Consider the following 23,455-nt stretch of genomic DNA (forward strand, 5'->3'; position numbering starts at 1 on the left):
AAGTCTGCCATGCCTCATCGGTGGGGTGGTGAAAATCAAGTCTCTGGCCGCCATGTCCTTGAAGCCTGGGTGAAGAGAAGTCCCAGCCTGCACAGTCCACGCAGACCCGGGCGAAGGTGCCTGCTGGAGCTCCAGGAAGTCAAGCAAGCACACCCTTTTGTGCCGTGCAGAGAGGGGGCCGGTCTCCTAAAGAAGGTGACAACTTACACTGCTATTAACCTGTGCTTTTTTGGAAATGTTTTTATTATAATGCTACAATGCAATCATGGTATCACCAAGTGCCATAAATTAAGGAATTTCAGGTCAGCAAGTGAAAAGAAGCGCCATTTAACTACCTTGAATAGTATACGTAATGTCAGTCAGCCTCTTGGCACTCTTGGAACCAAACTGTGGAATCATGGACGTAATTATAGGGGGGCACAGTGGGTTTTTGCCCCCCCAACTTCTGTGGCATGCCTTTTTGTCCCCCCCATCTTTTGGAGGGAGGGCAGCGGGGCCGCAATCATCAATTATGTAATTGGACAGCGCAGGCCCGGCTAGGGTGTCCAGCAAGACTTGCACTGTCTCATTACATAATGCTGAGATGCCTGGCAGTCGCGTTGCAACACATTCAGGGTTGGGATGCCCTGCGTGGCTCAGTCCATCACCCTGGCTGGCCTGACTCAAAGTCAGCAGCCAGGGTGCTGAACTGGTTTTGTCAGGGTCTGGCGCCTGTGCTGCTACACTAGCAGCAGCACTTCCAGGAGCCGCACGTAGAGAATCGCTTTTCATCTTTGTGTTTGCGTGACATACAGCCAGGAACTAGGAAGCTTGTTTCTGTCTGGGGGTGCGCGAGTGCGAAGAGGTTAGGTCGGGGTAACATGAGACGTGCCCCGGGCGGCATTTGAAAGCAGAGCAGAGGCACTTTAAAAAAAAAAGTATCATTTTTAATTGTGTTTGTGTATGTTTGTGGGGGGCTGGGCTGCTGGCTGACCCTAGTGAGGGCGCGTTTCACATTTGGACAATGTGAGCAGAGCTCACAGTACACATTAAGGCCCCAGGTATGAAGACACACTAATAATAACAAATAGTGCATTCTGTGTGGCAAGCCACAGCTCTGCAACGCCTCTAAAATTAGTCCTGCCACTTTTCATTTGCTATTAAATCACCACCATCCTAATTTCAAAATGAAGTTGGCAGAAGGTGCGCCCTCCCCAATTAGAGTGGAAAGAGTCAAGCTAAGAAAACCTGTGACCCAAAACTGTCATACTCTACAAATTCTGTGAAATTAAGGTGAGTGCTATGCACCTTAAAAACATGGTGAACTTTTGTTAAGCAGTTTTTGCTCTCCACTTTTAGAAGCACTGTATAACTTTTCCCCCTGCCACCAAAAATAATCTTCATCAAACTGGCAAAAAGTATTTTGAATTTTGCAGACACTTTTTCAGGACGGTTTGGTGCAAATGAGTAAATGGGTGTCATGGTTCAGGTTCAGGCCACCAAAAACTGCTTCACTTACCAAACTAATACACGAAAAATAGGGTTGTCCCAGTTTGCTAATGTGGATTTAGGGGACAGTACATAGTCTTTAGACAAAGAAAAGGGGAAATCCACATGTTTACAACAGGTTATTTAAAGAAATTAGTTACAAAGGTTTATGCAAGACCAATAATAATGCTCAAAAGTTAGTCATCAGAGAGGAGGCAACAGAAAGAAATACAGGTGTGTCTTCAAGGTTATAAGAATTTATTATCAACATAAAAATTGTTTTTGAAGCATTGATAGACATGCAAAAGAATTTCTTAAAATATATTTTTAGAAAACATTGAAACAGAATAAAAACATTGTTGAAAACAACATCAGGAAAAAACGCATAGTAAGTTTTTATAGTGAAAATAATACAAAGTTCTGAAAATAATTAGATACTTATATCTTTATCTAACACTCTAACCAACTTTTTCCCTCATTGTTTAGAATTAAATCTTATAGGTTGGTTGTTTAGGTGGTTGTAAGGTAGTGTATGTGTATGATCAAATTCTGATCATCTCTGGTACTGAAAAGATTGCCAAATCTGCCAAAACTTCCCAAACTAAGCAGGGGGAGTATCCAGCATTATAAGAGCATTGTACGAGTGTGGGGGTGTGTGGGGTGGGAGATGAGCAACGAAGTGCAGTGTGTGGAAATCCACATGGTCTCATTGGCACCCTCAAATCGCCCACCCGGCCCCAATCTACTTTTTTGGTAACATTAGTGGAAGATGGCATTTTAACACACAACAAAAAAAATAAAACTGCAGGATCATTCCAGATGCAGGAAACTCATCTATTAGAGCTCTGTCCAAGCCCTCTGAGGCAAAATACATGCAAACCTCCTGATTATTATATGGAAGTGACTTTAGAATAAGTTGCCATAAATAAGCCAAGTGACAAATAACTTTGTGGTGCAAAATACCTAAATTGCACTATTGTTATATATAGAGCAACGCTTTTGTCATTAGGCTTTTCCATTATAATACCATGATACATTAACGCAAGCTTTGAAATGAATCAGAGTCCCTTGCAGAGCTGCAGATAAGGCACAATGTGATTAATTGATTTGCTCAGGATCACATACTTGGTTAAATGGTGAAACTGGGATGTGTACAATTTAAGCGACCGCGCACATCTTTCCAGGTTTAGTTGATATAGATATTAATTAAGGTTTGGCTTTACATTTCATGTTCTTAAATAATTATTTATAGCAATGCTTATGAAGCAAACCACATTACATAATGAACTAGCCTTTCATAGTAAACTAACTATACACTATATACATTGTCATAGAAATATGTTGAGCAACGGGAGTATGGCTCTAGTTTTATTCTCCCCATTCTGCATGCAAAGTCACAATAGCATCATGTAGATTAATGTGAGCCTAACAAATCCCCTTGGGTTTTAAAGCCATAGTCATTATTTCATAAAGCATGCAACATTATGCACCCTTCTCACTTCTGATCACTCCCTCCCATTCACATTTCTAAAGGGACAAATGTCCCTTCTAATAGTACCCCCTTCCCTCCCATCAGTGCCTAATGGCTCACATTGTAATACTCTGTTGATACAGAGCAACGTGAGGACCCTCTGCTGCCTGGAGTTCCCTGGGACATTGACCTGGCAGCGGGACAAAGCTACCATTCGGAACGGGTAAGGTGTCCTGCTGCCAGGACAATGATCATGCGGAGCAGGAATTGTTCAGGACACATTGTCCGGCTAGCAGGACACCTTTGCCATTGAGCGCCCTCTTTGAGGTGCGGAACGGGAGAGGTGTCCCAATGACAAATGTCCCAGCCTGGCTCTTAAAAGAGCCACAGAGGCCAGCTTGCCCCCCCTGCCTCTCTCTCTCGGTACTCCACTGCTTGGAGCCATTTGAACACAGGAAAATATACCTTAATTTTAATCCATCAGAATTTTGTAGAAAAAATCTATCAGCACGTACACATAAAGTGCTGTGCAGAACCCAACTTTGGAGCTATGAAGCCTTTAAAAATTGATACCAAGTATACTTGGTCATCCACTGCACTGCATTAACCGATGGCTTCTGTCTTTGAATGAAAGGAAAAATCAAGGGAATTGCTGACATTGCAGTGAATCTGTTCCTTTTGGCCATGGCTTTATAGTTCAGCTAGGTCAAGTCAACTTAGCCAAAAACGTCAGGGATCAGGGGGCGATAAAATCTGGTCTGCTCAATGGACGTTGCGCCACTGTTTCCATGTGTTATTGTATATGTACATATGCATGTTGTGTGCACACAGTGTATGTCAATGGAGGTGCTGGGTGCATTTGTGTGTGAGTGAGAGTGTATGCAAGCATATGTGTGTTGACTTTTGTGCTTGAATGAATGATAAATAATACATTGTTTGTATGTTCTATTGGAATTAAGTTTGTGAATGTTATGTTATGTCACTGGGTGCATGGCAGGCTGGCTGAAGATGTGTGGAGGCCAAATTGAATTTAAAAAATATGTCACCGGTATTATGAAAGTTATAACAGAGCATCAGCAATGGACTCTTGTGGTGTAGTAGTCTAGTGTTATCCCTCAGGGATTTAGGTTGTTTGACCAAGATACAAAATCATGGCGGAATTGACTGTAGTCATTTCCGCTGCAAATACGTTTTTATGTCGGTACAAAAAACCAAACCCATGTCCCCCCAAACTGGCAGTACACCCATAAACCCCCCCCCACTTACCTTTTCTCCATCCACCACCTCTCTACTACCCTGTAGCGTCAGATCCATCCATCTAACGTGGTCGGATGTGACGCTGCAGGGTCCCTTTTTCTTCTTTTTTTTGCTCGGTCCCCTGCCACCAATGCTGAGGAAGCAGGGGACACCCCCACAACTGCCTAAGCCAAAAATACTGAAGATAGGGAGTGGGGGACACCCCCGCAACCTCTGCTCTTCGTGTTCGATATCTTTGGCTTCAAACTAATGGTGGTGACCGAATTCAGTCAAATATATCATTCAACCAAATTTCTTCAAACAATTTGGCTCAAATGATTCCTAGGAGCCACCATCCACCCTCCCTCCACCCAACCCTTGTCCCCAAATCATTTTCATCAACGTTACTCCACTGTGTGGAATAAACTTCCCCTCTAAGTTCTAAGTAAGAGATATGGAAAAGCACCACAAATTCATGAAAAGACTCAAGATGGTACTTTTCAGGACAGATTTTGTCAAAAATTAAAGACTTTCTGCATGATCCTTGTTAATCACAACTGAACTCACGTAAATGCATGAAGTATGCACAGTTTGAGTCGTTATGTGAATGGGAAAGTAATTGTTTACTGGGAATGGTTATGCTACTGTACCCTTTTCAATTTAAATCACATAACCTTCCTCCCTCCCCTGCTGTCTAACCTCTGCCCCTTTTGACTAATGGGAAAGAGCGCAGCCATTGGGAGGCCCAGACGCAGTCTTTCTGCTTTCCCTTGGGAGCCTCTGTACTGCTGACTAGCCACGCCCCCCTGTGCTTGAAGAGCCGAGGACCCCACCCACAGTGTGATGCCCGTGGGGAAGGGCATAAGTGTTGGGAGGCCATAGGCCGTTTTCCTGCTTTCCCTTCGGAGCCTCTGTACTGCTGACTAGCCACGTCCCCCTGCGCTTGAAGAGCCAAGGACCCCACCAGCAGGGCGAAGACCTAAATTGGACCCTTACAGGTTTGCATGTTTGTAACTCGTGAGGACATCCAAAGCTGAACTAGGTTAGGACACCAGGGGGAAAGCACTCATGAAAACATACACATTGAATTTAGGGAGAGGAGAGTGGCAAATAGCAAACTGGGATTTGACAAGAGATGCCACCCTTCATAAACGAGTGCCATAGAAATCAGAACACACTCTATGTAGAATGCTGATCATTTGTCTGAAACCAGGCTACAAGGTATAATGCTTTCTGGTGCAAATTCTGTCCCCTTGGGGAAAAGAACACTGGGCATCTCTCTTTGGCCAAAGTACCCACTCAGGTATGAAATAACCAATGAGACAGCCATTATTATAATCCCTGCTGAACAAGCTTCTTCTGGGAATAGAGCTTGTTTGTGTACTGATAGGACCTGGGGTTCATTGTAATTGGTTTAGCGACTATAAGGGTCGGATTGCTTAACTTTGTTTGTTTTTTTCTTCATGTTTTATGTGTTAAATTGTACTTTTATGGCCTCAATGCGGAAATAAAGTTATTGACTGACTGACGAATGTCTATCCTGAGGCACTTTAAAGTGACTGGACTAGGTGCAACAAATCACCAATGAAGAAACATAAAATAAAAAACGACAGAAACCAGCATAATTTGCTATTCCAAACGTATAGTTTTCCACATATCATTGGCTTAAGCTCATGTTCATACAGTCGATTATGTATGAAAATACGCCTGGAAAGAATGTGTATTGGCAGGTATGTTTCAGACCGCAACTTGACTAACTGGCCAAGGACTCCATCACATGACATCTACGGTCTTGGTTTTTTGCATTCTTTCACACCTAGAAACAAGTGGCCTTGCTCACAAATATTTGCACTGGAGCAAATCAGGAGATGCCAAGGAGCCTCTCAGATTTGCAACTTCTCTTTTATACGTGATTGCAACGCCTCAAACTGGAGCAAATCTGGAGATGCTCCTGAGCACCTTCGAGACCTCCATGTGAAATCTGATTCACAAAGATTTGCAAAGGTGCATCTCAGAGATACACGTGGCACATCCAGTTTTGCTCCAGTTTCTATCTTTGTGAGTTAGGTATAGGATAGCAGGTGCAAATCAGAGATGCTCAACAGCATCTGCTAATTTGTTCCAGTGCATATCTATGTGAATCAAGCCTTCATCCAACATCAAAGCAACAATTCTGCCCAGTGTTGGTGATATACTTCATGTGAAAAGAGCTGGGATGCACCCTTCGCACTAGCAGGATCAGTCAGGGCTCAGAACGTTGGGGCAACAACAACAAAAAGGCTTCATTGCACAAAACTGTGTGATTTCCAGAAAGAAAGAGGATGCCGAAATGGATATTGTGGTGCCCTACATCACTTGTCCTCCAAAATGCCTCTATCAGGGAAAACCTGTCCCAGAGTAACAAACATCTCAATACTGTTCCAAGGGAGAAGTAACAGGAATATCAGGCAGGGAAAGGCACCTGCGCAATATGTTTAGGAGCACTTTGAGTCTAAACCCAAGACAATGCAAACACATTTTGGGCTGCCAGAAAGAAAAAAAAAGAAGAACAAACTAGAGCCACCCAAACTGCTTATCTGAAGCAGGTTAGTGCATGGAGTCAGTAATTAGTTTCCAGAATTTAGAATTGAGGAAGGAAGACTGCATCTTGGAAGTTATTTTGACAGATAAGTGTGCAGGGCACTGTCATCTAACACTAGATAAAGAGCAAAGGCGCATCAGAACAGAAGAATAATCTACCAGATGTTCAAATCCTGGCTGCAAGCTACATTTGGCAAGTGAACTGCTTAGGGTGCAGGGGTGGACTATTCCTGAAGCAGTTGACCTGGAGACTGAGGAAAAGGCCCATGCCCCTTGCTGACACACCCCCTTGAATGTCTGTCCTGAGGTATGAGACAGCTACTGAGACTTTGTGCCATCACAAGAAGAATGTCTAAGAAGATGGATGCTGTAATGCTAGTGATGATGGCCAAAATGAGGTTGAATGTAATCAACGTATTTGGATCAATAGAGCTAGCACATGTTTGATCATTATATGTGGGTGGAAAGAGCGATCCACATATTGCCTCTGTTGAGGTTTCATGATTATGAGTATTTTTATATTTGTGAACATTGTGTCACAGCACTAGCACTTTTAAATGAGATATCGGCTGTATGATTGAAGTTGAATGAGTGATAGTGATGTTAGATGTCAGAATGGTATGGTGAGTGAAGATGATTTAACATCAGCACAGATGCACTTTTGTAAATTAACACGTGATGTTGTGTCAGGGATTTATATTGTCAGTGAAAAATAAACAAATAAATGGTTTTTGTAATAAATAATATGAATTGCAGACTCTGTTATCTTCTATGAGGCTCATTCGGTGGGATAGGAGCATGATTGGTGCCATATCTAAATATTTATTTTGGGAAGTGGGGTATGTCCATTAGTCCTAACCTGACACTAGTTTGTTGTCTCTGATAGCCAAAATGAGGACATGGAGCAGTACATGGAAGACCAAAGCGAACTCAAATCAGTAGACCTGGAATGTAAAGACCCACCCGTACCAAATGTCATGGACCCTGGAGAACCAAAAGCGATAGATTCTGCAATAGGAGGCTCAGTTGCACTAAAGTGAAGGTGGGAAACCTGTGCATATTTCTTAAGATTAGGTGTAGAAGGTGGAAGATAATATCAATGAGCCTAGTTGCCAGATGCAAAGACATTACTTTTATCTTAGTTTTACTTTCCTGAGTGTGGTGCTAGCTCAATTTAAATGCACGCGGACTGTCTACACATGCACGTGTGTTGTATGGGACAATACCTTATACCATCTCACAGTCTTACCTGTATATGTTAACCTGTGAAGATTGTCATTCCCCAGCCAGAACTCTGTCAGCTGGCTGCCAAAACCTCGCTTATATGTGTTCCAGTCACGAAAAAAGTCTACCGAGCCATCCCACCTTCTCTGGAACACCTGCAAAGAAACAAGGATTTTTCATAAAGGTATTAGTCCAGTATTATTTGGGTTTGGAAAAACAATAGCAACATTTCAAGTAAAATACACAGTATCTCCTTGGAAAATATAAATATGCTGTATAAATACATCCAATGAATACACTGGAATAAAAACAGAGGAGTTAAAATTACATATTATATAACTCTCTAGCGTATCTGACTCAATTTCCTGATTTTTCAACAAGATCTTTACATTTGAGATTCAGACTAAACTTGATGGACACCAAAGAACGTAGACGCCTGTACAATTCTAATACAGAGTTAAAGTGTTGCTTTTGTAAATCTTGTAAAGAAACACTAAAACATCTAACTCTGTTTTGTCCGAACTTACGTTCATTGAGAACACGTACACTCGGCTCTGTATTTGTGAAAGTTCAGACAGCTTGTGCGGAGGATTAGTGGCAGTGTATGTTTGAGGGCTCCAATCTCACACTTCTGTTTGCTCTTGTAACATTTCTTGAAGATCTGAAAAATCGTTCGAAAGAATGCGATCCTGAATGATCACATAACCCCCCTGTAATTCGTACCCATGAAGTGTTGGAATTTAGAATCCCAGTGGCCCATAAGAGGAATGTGATTATGTGTATGTGGGTGATAGGATGTCTAATAGTTAGGAAGGGGGGTTTGTGGAATTGGTTTTGTGTTCTGTGTCTTGATTGTATCTTTTTTTTTAAAGGTTGTAAAAACCGTATAAAAAAAATAATAATAATATTATATATAAAGGACACCATTATCAACAACATCTTAAAACAGCATCACCTCATGGATGATGACAGAAATTGGCTGAAGCTACAGGGCAGGATAGTTAGTTCAAAGATGCATGCACAGTCACTGCATGTGCTTTGTTACGATCCTTCCAACATCCCCTCCATGCCCTTCAGGATGGTTCATCACTTTATTTAGACGGTGAGACCCAATGTCCCACAGTGAGCAGCCGAAGTACATTATTAATATCGGAGTAACATAATTTCAAGATACCTATATCTGCTCAGCCAGCAGTTAGTCTCTCATATGAATCAGCTATACACAAAACTGCCTTGCAAATCTCTCATTTTAATGCCCTGATGGCAGCTTTCCCTGAAGTCAAGTGCCCCCCCTGAGTGGGGGGATGATGCTCCAGTTGGACATTTGACATTCACTTTATCCACTAGAGGCTCAATTCATCTTATTTTAGGCTACAGACCACCTGGTCCTTGTAAACGTTTCTTGGAGAATTTTGACTCCTTCCTAGTTACTGGAGGGAATAAATATAAGGAATTATTGTTAATGGGAGATTGGAATGTCTGGCTAGACGTCCCTGCTAAACCTTACTTTAAGGAACTATGGGAACTTATGGATAGTCATGGGTTACATCCATTGGGAATCCAATATTCCAATATAAAAGGACACTGTTTGGATGCACTAATAGCGAGAGGCTCCCTTGCCTCCCTGAAAGAATCTACACCAGTCTATTGGTCTGCTCATTTTGTTCAGTTTTTTTCATTGACATTGTCAAAGGGAGACAGTGTAAATATTAAAGGCAGTTCTGTTATTTATTCTTGTAGACTTAGGGATTTAGATAGAATTATGTGTGGCGACATCAAAAAGGCTCTTGCCTCTATTGACTCCCTGCTTTCTTGTGAAGAATATTTTGCAGCTGCAGTCTTACTTATGGATGATGTCTGCGCTAAGACTGCCCCTTCTAAACCAAAGAAAATAAAGATGTTTAAACCCAGGTTTACACAGAATTTAATTCCTCTCTGCAGGCTAGTCAGTAGAACAGGCCGAAAATGGCAGGAGAAATCAACTCCTGAGAACATTGTCAAAAAAGGTAGCAGGCGCTCTTCTGCAGAAAGAACATGGCATGATAACCTGTTCTGAGATGAGAGTTTGCAGCACATGCTTTTTGCTCACTGTACCTTTCACAGATGGGAAATACCCATTTGTATATCAGTCTTTGTCCGGCCCACATGGGCTGTCCAGCACTGAAATGCTATGGCAATTCCTCTCTGAACAAGAGTACCAACAGCAACCCCATACACGTGTTTCAGCCTTGTTGCTTTTGGTACTCTTGTTCAGAGAGGAATTGCCATAGCATTTTGGTGCTGGACGTGCAAATGGATTTTTCCCCATGTGTGAAAGGTACAGTGAGCAAAAAGCGTGTGCTGCAAACTCTCATCTCAGAACAGGTTATCATGTCATGTTCTTTCTGGAGAGGAGCGCCTGCTCCCTTTTTTGAAAAATCCTGAGAACATTGACAAGGCCAAGAGGGTTCTGCACAAGTATAAGTCGGCCATCTTTCAAGCAAAGAGAGATTTTCTTTGTAAAACATTAAAGGTCACTAATAATCTACCCAGGGAACTCTACTCCATTGTTTCTAAATTTTGTAATCTGATCTGCAAAGCTACCTCAATTCAACCCTCTTTTGTGCAGGTTAATCATTTGTATTCCTTTTTTATTGATAAAATTGAATTTATTAAAAGGGACATTGCCGTAAAAATCCAAACACTGGCAGTAGCTGCCTTGGAAGCCCCAACTAATTCATTTCGAATACAATCATCTAACTCATTGAGACAGAGCTCATTACCTAGTTTTGATTTCCATCAAATATTAGAAGATGATGTGCATCGGTTATTGGAGACTCTCAAACCAAACAATGACTCTCTAATTCACCTTCCGGCTTATGCAGCCAAACGTTTAGCCTCAGATGAACTCCATTTGTGTCAGAGTTTATCAATAAATCTCTGATGCAGGGGATTGTACCTTTTAGCCTTAAACACGTTATAGTTACACCCCTGCTGAAAAAACCTACTCTTGATTCAGAGATTTTGCAGAATTAGAGACCTATAGCAAGTCTTCCCTGGCCTGCCAAAAGTCTTTAAAAAGTGGTCAAGGGCCAACTTCAGGAATTTGTGGAACAAGAATCCTCGGTGGACAGGTTCCAGTGAAGGTTTAGACTCAGGTTTGGAACAGAGACTGCTCTGTTATCTATACAGAATGACCTGTTCAAGGCGGTAGACCAGGGTGAGCTGTCTCTATTGATGATGTTAGATCTGACCGTGGCCTTCGATACGGTAAACCATTCCATTCTTTTAGATCGGCTTCAAGTGACCGGATGGGTCTCTAAGCAGGCTGCTGGTTGGTTTAAATCATTTTTGACAGATCGCCATCAGTAAGTGAGATTGGGCACATTTCTATCAAATCTTATCAAGTTGAACTGTGGAGTTCCACAGGGGTCGTCATTGTCGCCCTTATTGTTACATTTGTACATACGCCCCTTGATAGAGATCCTGAGACGTCATGGGATGAGTTTTCATTCCTACACAGACGACACCCAGATCTTCATCAGGATTGTTAATTTTGTTGAAGCATTTGTTAAATTGGGTCAGTGCTTGGAGGAAGTTGGTTGTTAGATGTCCAACAACCAGCTCCAGCTAAATGCAGCTAAAACCGAACTGATTTTGTTCGGTCCAAAACATCTCCTTATTGCTGCTAAGAAGCTACCGGTCCCGACTCTTTTGGGAACAAGTTCAAAATGAGTTTCCAAGGTTATAAATCTAGGCTGTGTTTGGCAGGAAGACCTGGGCAGTGAAAGTCAGGTTGGAGCAAAGGTCAAGGTGCATTATATGTTGAGACTTTTACGTCAGGTACTCCCTTATATCCCCGGGCAAGATCATGCTCCAGTGGTGGGTGCCTTGACCAATGCTTACCTAGACTACTGTAACAGTCAATTAACCGGCAACCCTTTAAACAAATGCTTAGACTTCAGAAACCCCAAAATGCGGCTATTAAGGTGATTTGTAAACTGGCAGAACTGCCCATGTTTCACCTTCCTGTTGTGCCTTACACTGGCTTGCGGTCGAAGACTGTATTAGATTTAAGGTGGCCTGTATAAATGGGTAGGCCCCAGCATACTTGAGTGATTTGATTCGGCCTTACCAACCTATGAGATCTTTGCGATCTAGTGACTGCCTCCTTTTGGTAATTTCTCACTCAGCTTACTCAACAATAGGAGATAGAAGATTTGCGGTCTTCGGCCCAAACATTTGGAATTCGTTCCCAATTGAAATTAGGGGCATTAAATCTTTGTGTATGTTTTGCAGAGGTCTAAAAACCTTCCTCTTTAGGTAACTTTGCCTCAGATGTTTTTTCTGCTGTATTCCCTATGGGCTAGTGTTGCTTTGCATATTTATGTTATTTCATCTGCGCCGCTATATGGTTTTGTCCGTCATGTGCGTGATATAAATGTAAAATACAAATACAAAATACAATCAAAGGATATTAAAGATAAGGCTGTAGTTCGGAATTATCTGTGTGCCTCTCTGCAGAGATCCAAAAAACGGAAGTACCTCTTGACAAGAAGTCTTCGTGTTCACTGTTAATGATTATGGTTCTTGGTTTATGATGCTGCAGCAACCATTCCTGTGGTGGTGAACTTCTGGAAACCAGCTGGTCTGTAGAAGAGCTCCTCAGAAAGGTGCTGAGCCAGAGTACATTTAAACTGCTAATGCTGGGGAGTGGATCTGTTTTTCTGAGTGCAGAAGTTGCACATCCAGTAGCGGGAAAGTGCAGTCTTCACTACGAGCAGAGGGTTCTTGAGGCTTGTTATAAGCTGACCTTGGGTGTCTCTGGATCATCACACAACTCAACATACAAGACCACAAGACATTGAGTGTTGGTTCTCAAAATAGTTGTTTAATAGCATTTAAAATACAATACATAAAAGATTACATTATAACATGCAAATGTGTAAAGCATGCCTCTAGTAATCTTGTTAATTCACAGTAAACTGTTAAGTCACAGTGCGCATAAAAATGACAAAAAGCCCAAGCCCACAACTGTGTATAAGAAGGGTCTTGTACAGGATTATTCACAGTTTGCAATAACTATGAGAAATAATATTGAAATGTAAAGGATCCCAGTTCCAACTGGAGGTTTGCAGAATCTGGCAATCCAAATCAAGGGTTCCAAGCACCCAGAGGTCTTATTGACCAGAGTTTAATGAGAACCTCTACAGTGGTGCAACAACTTCAATGAGGAATCAAAGTGAGATTGGGTCAGCAGAGAACTACAGGACGTCTCCTGGTACTTCCCAGAGACCAGATCTGGGGGTCTTGCAGGGCCAAGTGTAGGCCACTTCAGTGTGTAATCGAAGCAAGGATAACCCAGTGGAGAATGGTAGTTCTACATGCAAATGAGGGCTTGTTGAATCACAACCATGGATTTGCTGTGGCTGTAGACGTATTTGGTACTGCAATATCAACCCACCCCTTTTGAGGTTTGATATTGAATAACTTGGGTACATCGTGGGCACTAGCAAAGGGAACAGATCTTCTGGTTGTCCATAACCCTTCACAAGGCATCACCTTTGCAATACACGTGAAGGACCGCCTACGGGCCACAGAGCATCTTACTAGGTGAAAGACCAAATTCCTCAGCAGTACTGGAAGCAGAGAACACATCAGTATAATTTTCTGATAAGTCTGATTTATGATCTGCAAAACTTTCACCTGTAACTCTGAGAACTGTCAAATTTAGCCTGCCCCAGGTTTGGAACCAAACATTGGAGATCAGTGAGTGCCACATTTCAAGTTGACTTTTTCTGGGTTTTCCATGCAAAGAAGGAGTTTATTCTGTCCTGCTGAAAGGTTTTGACAACGTTTTGTGATTTACATATTGCCTTTTTAAGCGACCAACAAGAATTGGTGGGGTCTCAAAACCAGGTGGTTCACGCAACTTTACCAAGGCTGGATTGCCCTTACTTCCTTCACCCTTAAGTTTAGGAAATAATTCCTGACCTGAGGAACTTGGAGTCCTTTCAAGAACGCTCTCTTTCTTTCTTCTTCTTCTTTATTTCCTTGCTTGTTTCCTTTTTTGAGAAGAAAAAGGGTCTTTCTCCCTTGAAGGCCACGGCGCCCTGTTGGGGAACAACCACAGCGGTGTGGATCCCAGGGAGACAGCCCAGATGGGGAAAAAGCACTTAATGGCACAAAAAACCCTAAAGTCTTTGTTCGTTGTACCGTACCAGGATGCAGATACATCCCAGAGGAATGAGAAGGACTGTCACTGAGGAACAGAGAATAATAGAGGGAGTTAACGGGTTAAAGGAAGACAAAACAAAGGAGCCGTCCGTGGGGTGAGACACACGGAATGTAGAAGGCAGGACCAAGGAGGCAGCATAGGGAGAGCGAGGAGTAGGGAAGGCGTACCTGAGTTAGGATAACCAACAGCGCCTAGCCCGGCAAACTACTGCGAGGGTTGCAATACTCCGAGCAGCGTTGCTGCATTGTAGAAATAGTGCAGCGGCCATCTTGGAAAACACTAGACCGCAGGTTCACGTTTAATGGGAACGTGAGGGAACAAACCAGGAAGGTAGTCCCCAATGCCTCCATAGGCTCCATCGGCACGACGTGACTTGGGGGTCCTTGATAGAAGATTCTAATTTTGCGCAAGAAACTTTGCAGAAGAGCTAATGCACTTCAGTGGGAATTTTCTAACACTGTATCCAAAATCGCTTGAAGGGGTTTCCTAAGTATTTTAATACAGTAATCTGAGCAATAGTCAGAGGAAAATGATTAAGCTTTCCAACCAATGCTTGGAATATGTGTTTAGAAGCATTCTAAGAATTATCTTAAAATGGGGTGCATCAACGAGCTAACCCCAGATTTGGTCCATGTGATTTTGCAAGCAGCAGAAATCATGTTTCAGGATTTGTTCCATTTTAGGAAAATGTGTCAGTTTTCTTCCTTTTACACCCTTAGTGTTTGGCGAATCTGGTTTCGTAATTCTTGAACTTCCTGGATTATTTGCAAATTGTAAATCCATAAAGTTTCCATGGTCTCAAAATGTATTAGGCAAGAAACCTACACTTTACGATCCAAAAACACTGTGAACCCGGTGGTAGCTAAGTGTGGAACTTCACTATGTGGGGTATTGGCACCATTACAATATAGACGAAGCCTGTTTTTCCTTCTGTCCATTTTCAGGGATTTAAGGGCAGCCTAATTCCATCAATCTCCATTTACACTGTTCCTGGAATTCATGTGTCTAGATTTGCTGAGATACGGCAGAGAGTATGGGAACAGTAAAGATAAATGAGGACTTGGTCTTGTACAGGTGTATTCTGCTAGGTGTTTTTTTAAGTACAAATCCAGGTTTATCAGATCTTCACACAGAGTTTTTTTTTTTTTAAATAATTTTTATTATTTTAAACAAACAACATTAAAACCTTTTAGGACGTTCATAATCATTGTCAAAACATCATATTACACAATTATTGTTTCTGTCCTCCCCCCTCCATCCCCCTTAACTCGAGCCATCCCATCTGCGTCATCTGCACAAGCATCTTCAGGAATCCCAGTACTTGTTGACTCATCCGAGTCTCCTGTTTCATGATTGACCTGGTGGGGATTTGCCATTGAGGACACCAGTTGCCTCCAGGCTATCAGGGGGCCCACTTCCTCCTCTCCCCCCCTGGTGACAGCCTCAAACCATACCACAGTTTCTGCTTCTGCCCATCTCAGGAGGTCCCCCCACCATATCTCCATTCTAGGTCTAAGGGCCGCCTTCCAGCACATTGCAATTCTGCGCTTGGCCAAAACATAGACCAGGTCTTTCATTCTTCACACAGAGTTATGCATCACTTTGAGCAACTAAATATGTGAGCGCCTCGCTGAAGCCCCCATAGAATAAATCTATTCTTTACATTTTAGGCAAAAACTCTTCCACCCACTAACCAACCGAAGTGTGTCACATACGTTAAAATGTTGCTGTACCCTTGCCTCCTAAAAACTCCTTCTCTACGGCCTGGGTAAATGAATGACATTCAAAGTTGCCTTTCAGATCCTTCCAAGTACACTGGATGGGGCTCATCATTTTGAGCCAAAAGCACTGCCTGAGTGAGACATGGCACCTCCAACGAGATATGAAAACCACTTTATGGACATCATTGGGAAAGGCCAGGGCCTAGACTGGAAATGTAAATGGATTTGAGTTGATTTCTGAAATCTCCTCGCTTCCCCAGCATATCTATCTAGTTCAGCCAGAGGTACATGGTGTTAATTTCCATTGCATCTAAAAGTGAAAGCAGATGGGGTGCTAAAATAGGTCACTTAAAATAACCCCTAGTTGATTCTCCTGCTTGCAAGGGAGTTCTTGGGGCTTGCAAGTCTGGTTCCTGGTTTCAAATGCTAACCATTTTGTTTTTTAACGGTGTTACATTACTGACCATAAATGTGAAAGTGCCTGCAGATTGCACGCCACCCCTAAATGGTTGATTTGTGTGCTACCACACACACAATACTGTTTATTCACAGTAAACTATGAAGTCACAGTGCAAATAAAAATGAAGAAAAACACTGGAACACAAATGTACATAAAACGCGTCTCAAACATGGTTATTCATATACCATAACTGTGAGGAGTAATATAAAATTGCAAAGGATACTAGAGTTTTGATGAATCCAGCATTCTGAGTCCAAATTTCCAAGGAGTCCAAAGTTTTATGGAGTCCAGAGTTCTAGCTTTCCAAGGAGCCAGACTTCCAAGCAGATCTACAACTTTTCCAGCAAGGAATCCAAGCCAGGTGTACTAGCAGGAAACTAGGAGGAATTCAGGCCAGATTGTACCAAAAGAGAACTATGGCAAATCAGTATCTCAGGGAGATATATCCAAGTTGTCTTGTAGAGCCAGATGTGGGCTACTCCAGGGAGGAATTCAAGGAAGTCTGGACCAGTGGAAAACTATGGAACATCAATATCCCAGGAAGCCAGAGTCACATGATCTTTCAGAGCCAGATGTAGACAACGCCAGAGGAGAATCCAAGCAAGGTTGGTCCATCAGTATCTCAGGAAGCCAGGTCTTTGTAGTCTTGCAGAGCCAGGTGGACAATTGGAGTGTGGGAAATCATACATCATGTAAGCAAACAGAAATATAAAGCAATGCAATGACTCCACAATATCAGTGAGATATTATTAATAGAAGTTGACAAAAACGGCAATGGGGTTGCCAAGAATAGAAGTGACTATATTCAAGAAGCATCACATAAAGTGCTAGACAAAAGGTGCTATGGCAAATTAAAAAAACAAATCCACATAGTTATACCAAGCAGAACCTAAAACAAGCTCCTTGACTGGAATTGTTCAGGCTTTTTGAGCAAAGAGAAGCATGAGCTCCTGGTTGTTGGAAACCCCATCAGGTCCACCATCTATTTTTTATCCACAAGACTTATATTAACTTTCCACCTTTCAGGCTAATTTTCAGTGGCATCAGGAATCTTATGTAACCACTATCTGAGTATATTGATACATTGCTATTTCCTTTTGTGTCTAAACTTAAGTCATATGTCAAATACAGCACCAATATCCTGAACTGATGTACACACCTGGAATGGAAAAAAATCAAATGTCCTGGTAAGACTAGGTTTGAAATGATTTTGCACTACAGTTGATCACAGTATTGAATGCTGTGCTATTGAGTCATTTGTGTATGCCTGCTGCGGTCCTGTCGTTGCAGGGCTGGACCTTCAGCCCAGTTCTCTGGCCATTGTCCTCTACCAATCATTATTGGGTTCCCTGTAGGCAAGGATGAATTCTTTCCAGTGGCACTGGCTTGTTTTCAGGGCTCTATGGATAAGGGATGACTTTGGTGCTGCACTTCACCAGCTACCGACATCTCCGTCGGGTGCAACATGCGGGCGCATGGGTCCACAAATCCTTCTCGCTACTAGGAGCGACATCCAGGCCGTCAGTTTCGGCACCGCACCCTGCGTCACCAAGAGATACGAGTCATGACAGCCGGGCAGTAAGTGCCTCTCAAAACGCTGATCAAAACACCTCTATAGGTGTCCCTCACAGCCATACTTATTCCATAAATAACCATTCCAACATGGCCATTGCTGCTGAACAAGATCTAAGCCTTTGGTGTTCAGCCTGCTGGTTTCCCCTTCTCGGTTACTGGAGGTTGACTCATAAAAAAGAAGTGCTAAGAGGTAGGTGCCTGTGTCTTAATTGTGCTTGTGTTCATTGGTGTAGTTTGTTTCACTTGTTTTTCTTTTGTCCTTGTGATCCGAAGAGCTTTCTTTTTCCTGTGTGTCCTCAATGGCTGTTATTACCTCTGCCTCCAGAAGGTTGGACTTGCCTCCCCTGACTATACTTTGCCTGGGTCCCAGACTGGTGAGTTTGGGAAAATAAAGCCTGCCAGCACCAAGCATTGTGGCCAAAAACACTAAACCAGTCTTCAACCAATCTTGGCTTTCAAATGCAACTTACAGTCTGTGAAGACCTGCTAATCACAACCTGCAATGCTAACCAAATCAAGCTCCGATCATCGAATAGTTGCAAGAGCTCACAGCAGCTGTGTCCGACCTGACAACTGAAGCCATTGCTCTGAAAGAAGAACATTCAGTGTTAAACCTGTCCCTTGCTACAGGAAATCCATGACCCTCGACCCCCCATTGTCCAGTTTGGTGTGTGAGAAATATAATGGAGACCCTAAGAAATGTACTTGGACATTTAAACCCCTTCAGTTTGCCACTCCTTGGGCCAATGTAGAGTTTATGATTGTGAACTTAACCAGTAATGCCATAGAATGGGTTACTACACGGTTTATGGTGTCAAGCCCTCTACTGGACAACTATAAAGAAATAATCAAATAATTCAAGACAATATCATCCAGGAAAGACCAAATGTATTCTGCACAAGAGGAGCTGTTAGAGTTGCAGCAAGAATCTAGAGCCTCAATCGTACCTCACAAGAATGAAAGATTTTGCTAAGGAGACAGAATGATCAGAGACCACATAATTCAACTTGTTTCTAAGTGGACTTCGAGAAGTCCTCCCAGGAATCGCCATCTCTTGTAATCCAACTAGATGCAGAAAATTAAAACTGGCGCAATCCTGATTGGTGCCCTGTGTATTTCGCCATTCCCCAACCCATAAGCCAGGAATGAGGAGGGAATAGGAATTGCATATGGCCCACTCATGGAAGATGAGCGACTTAGGAGAAGGCGGCGAGGATTGTGCATGTAATGTGGGGAAAATAAATACCTTTTAAGAAATAGTCCCAACTGGCCTCCTTGCAAGTTCTTAGTAATCAAGAAAACCCAGCATTGAGAAGGGCGCAAGGTCCAGGCAATCCAAAGGAACGTCCCTTGACCATATTGATGACCCTATAATGTGACCTGAGTCTTTTCAGAACCAGACATTGGACGTTCCAGCATCTTTATGGACGTGGCCTGGCCACAGTCGCATGGTGTACCAAGGGAAACCAAGGTCCAGCCAGTTAATGTAGAAGCAGTATATCAAACCATCTTTGCATCTGGTCCTGTAACACTAAAAACAGTTCCCTTACATCTACAGATGGCCCAACACCACTAATTGATAAGCTTTTATCTAATCTCTGCCTTATGCTATCCCGTAATACTAGGAATACCATGGTTAAAATGGCACAACTCGTACATCAACTGAACAGTCCACACATTGTTCTGTGGTTTGGACTCATCACCCATTGTTCTGCCCCGCGTGTTTCAAGTTGCCCGTATGAGTCTCAAGCAGACGAGGATTACAAGATCATTGTGACCTTTCTTTGGTTCCACCTATCTATCATGAATTCTTAGATATTATTTCTGAGAACCAACAAAGGAATTTGCCTCCCCACCAGTCCTATGACAGTCATATCTCTGCCTTATGCTATCCCGTAATACTAGGAATACCATGGTTAAAATGGCACAACTCGTACATCAACTGAACAGTCCACACATTGTTCTGTGGTTTGGACTCATCACCCACTGTTCTGCCCCGCGTGTTTCAAGTTGCCCATATGAGTCTCAAGCAGATGAGGATTACAAGATCATTGTCACCTTTCTTTGGTTGCACCTATCTATCATGAATTCTTATATATTATTTCTGAGAACCAACAAAGGAATTTGCCTCCCCACCAGTCCTATGACAGTCATATTGACTTACATGCTGGATGCCATTGTTCCTTTGATAGGATATTATAGTCCCTTACTGAACCTGAGAAGAAGACGTTAAAGGATTATCTGCATGAGAACCTATAGAACAGACTTATGGCCTTGTATCATTATTAGATGACTAATTCAGGTAACAACCGAAAACAAATATACTTTTCCCCTTATCATTGACATTCGAGAATCAGTAAGGAATGCATAAATATACATGAAACTCGACCTTGGAGGATTATACCAGCTGCTTGTTATAGCCCAAGATATGAGTGGAAAATGGTGTTTAGATGATCATTTCAGCATTTTGAATATTGTGTCATGCTTTTTGGACTCTGTAATGCCCCAGTTATTTTTCAGCGGTTAGCAAAGGGGAGCATGGCTGCCTTTCAGCAAAGGGAACGGCTGACACTTACAAAGGTGGTGTTGCTTGCCCGTTTTGATAACGTGGATCTGAAGTGTAATCCAGATTTGGGGGCAATAATTGGATAGGGTGAACATGTGAGAGGGATATTAGTCCTTCAAGGGGAGATAAAAAGCAAGTTAAAGTTGTGTGGCAGGTCGTCACAAGAAGGACACGGACTCGGGTCTTCCATTTTATGATTATTCTTTATTAAAAGAAAAAGGAAAACTCAGGTTTTCTCTACCTAACAAAAACTAACTAGGGTGCTCATCAGTTGTCAGTGAGTCCAAAAAGCAAGATCTGTCCTCTGTCCAAACTAATCTAACCTGACCCTACCACTACAAAAACAACTAAGGTACATGAGAATGACTCCCTTCTCCTGTTAAACAGTGTATTTTTTCACAATGGTTCTTCCTCTCCTTTTTATTCTTCTCTCATGTGATCTTATTTATTTTTATCCCCCCTTTTCCTGGGGAAAGTTACATCCCTTCCTTGTTAGCCAAACTAAAGATTGTGGGCCTGATTACACGGTAGGAGGTAAGGGATTACCGGCACCGGAAAGGGTGCCGGTGCCGGTAATCCCTTACCTCCATATTCCGAGGTCCCTTAGCGGGTCCCTTCCTTAATGCCTGGTCTGACCAGGTGTTAAGGACGGGACCCTCCAAGGGACTTCAGAGCTAATAATGGTACTGCAAATTGCGGTACCGTTATTAGCTACTTCCCCATTCCAATTGAGCCCTATGGGGGCTCCAATGGGAATGGGGAATGGTTCTCAGAATGGGGACTTACCGGGTCCTCCAAGGTTGGAATGACCCGGTAATTACCCATTCTGAGAACCCGGACCCGGTATGCGGTAAGGGGGTAGCCATGGTGCTAATGCACCATGGCTACCTCTTACCGCGTAATGAGGCCCTTTCTCTTTACTCAATGTCCAATCATTCTCTTGACTGGGACTAATGAGATTTTTCCAATAATGATTCTCATTTTCTCTACTTTTTTTGTCACTTTGTATTGCCTGGGACAAATTTGAGTATTCCACGTATCCCTCTCTTTATGCACTTTCAACACTTTAGTCTTTACAGGGACGAGTAACAGTGTTCCAGTAATAATTCAAAATGTTCCCATGCACTTCCAACACTTGATCTTTACTGGGATGTGTATGAGTAATCTAGTAATGAGTCGCCATCTTCTTATAGACTTCCAAAACTTGGTCTTTACTGGGACAAGTATGAGCGTTCTAGTCGTTATTTTAGGTCCCCCACCTAGGTATCCCACTCTCCCTGTTACCTTTATGTCTCAGGGATAGTATCACCAGGAATATGTTCCGGGCGGGACCCTCTCTGTTGATTGTCAGGTTGACTTCTCAGCTCTTTGTTTCTTCCTCGTTCTGCACGCTCTGCAGTGCCTTCAAGTAAGTGGTCTGGGCAGCGTTTCTGGACTCCCAAGTCCACTGGGTTTTGGTCATGCCACCATTTCTTACTCGTCCACTCTTTGGAGAGTGTATCAGTCCTTCGGCTTTTCTCGCTTCCAGCATTCCGGAGTGCGACACACTAGGATTCGCACTCCAGCTTCTTCCCAGTGTTGGACACTATGTATCTCTGTTTCCTTCAGCTTCACTCGCATTGATGATGTGAAACTCCCGGTCTTCTCTCTCTCCCAGGTCCCCTCATTTCAGATTCATGACACTGCTGTGGGACTTCCCCAGCGCAGCATCAAAGTCCTTCTTCTTTGTTCTACTTGTACTCTGTACTGCTCCAGTGGTTGTCTTCATCTCAGTAGCACATATGTATTTCTTTTTTCATTTTATTCAACGGTTCTGTGTGACAATAACAAATTAGTAGTGTGTTCATCATGTTTTCTTCTAGCAGGTGTTATTAGTGATGGGCTTTAGGTAGGTTGGTTAGGGAGTTCCTCAAAGGAATGGGTGTGCTTGTCCCCATGAGGGAGTCGCTCCCACTAAGGTCCCGCTTGTCTCTACCCCTAGGGCAGGTATTACCTAGCAGGCTCATATGCCTAGCCTTACGGGGATAGGCTCCCCCTTGGGGAGAAGTGACTGAATCTTGCGATTTGTCACAGTTGATAAAGTACTGTTCATTAGAGGAGGCATGTGGAGGAGCAAGATAAAGAAGAGAGGACCTGACTTCAGCCAGGTAGGATGCTAGCGATTCAGGTATGAATCTGTTTATACTAATTCATCAGCGATAACCTACCAGTAAGGAACTGACCCATGATATCATTAGATCGATCAGCATCAATCAAATGAAACGAGAGTTAATAATGACTTCAAGCAAGGAAAGCACCATATTTCCTGACTTCAAAATCTATGTAAAAACTAACCAAATTGAGTCTTCGATGTATTGCATGCCTACTGCAGAAAATGTGGTACTACATTCCAAGAGTAGACATCAAACACTCTGAGATCAACAATGTCCCCAAAAGAGGACTCATGTTGGTAAAACACAATTTTAGTGAGGCAATAACATTTGAACAAGAAAAATAATTGAGTCATAAGGGATTTATGAATGGGGGATACAACAAAAATACTCTGAAGAAAGTAGTAAAAAGAACATCAAATTCCACACAAATTACTTCTTACCAAACTGGAAATCCTAAAACTTTTTTAAACACAGAATACAATCAAAATATCCGTGATTTCTGGCAAGATAACAATAAATATTAGCACATTCTCAAACTGGATGATGAACTTAAGAATAATGCTTAACACTTTTTGCGCACAACTGATGAGATATGCAAGTGCTAGACCTGCACTTTGTCCCACAAAGGTTGCACAAAATTCACAAAGGGCATATTAATATTAAATCATATATGCACTTTCATATTCAGATGTCCTTTTTTACCCTGATTTCCAACTCAAAGGGCATTACACAGTCAGCTGTTACCAATGTCAGCAACTACATCTCTTCCGCTAGACACGCTGACC

The 23,455-nt window shown here is 42.5% G+C and overlaps 1 protein-coding gene across 1 annotated transcript in view; it reads right to left on the minus strand.

Moving 5' to 3' along the window:
* LOC138471868 (ficolin-1-like) overlaps positions 1-23,455 on the minus strand; it is a 507,702-nt gene that overhangs the window by 213,831 nt on the left and 270,416 nt on the right. The window contains exon 8 of the mRNA XM_069609727.1: positions 8,004-8,133. Within this exon, the coding sequence (XP_069465828.1) occupies positions 8,004-8,133 (130 nt within the window). The remainder of the gene's footprint in view (positions 1-8,003; positions 8,134-23,455) is intronic.

Source organism: Ambystoma mexicanum, chromosome 8 (assembly GCF_040938575.1).
Source record: "Ambystoma mexicanum isolate Mex_15411 chromosome 8, UKY_AmexF1_1, whole genome shotgun sequence".
Classification (NCBI taxonomy): Eukaryota; Metazoa; Chordata; class Amphibia; order Caudata; family Ambystomatidae; genus Ambystoma; species Ambystoma mexicanum.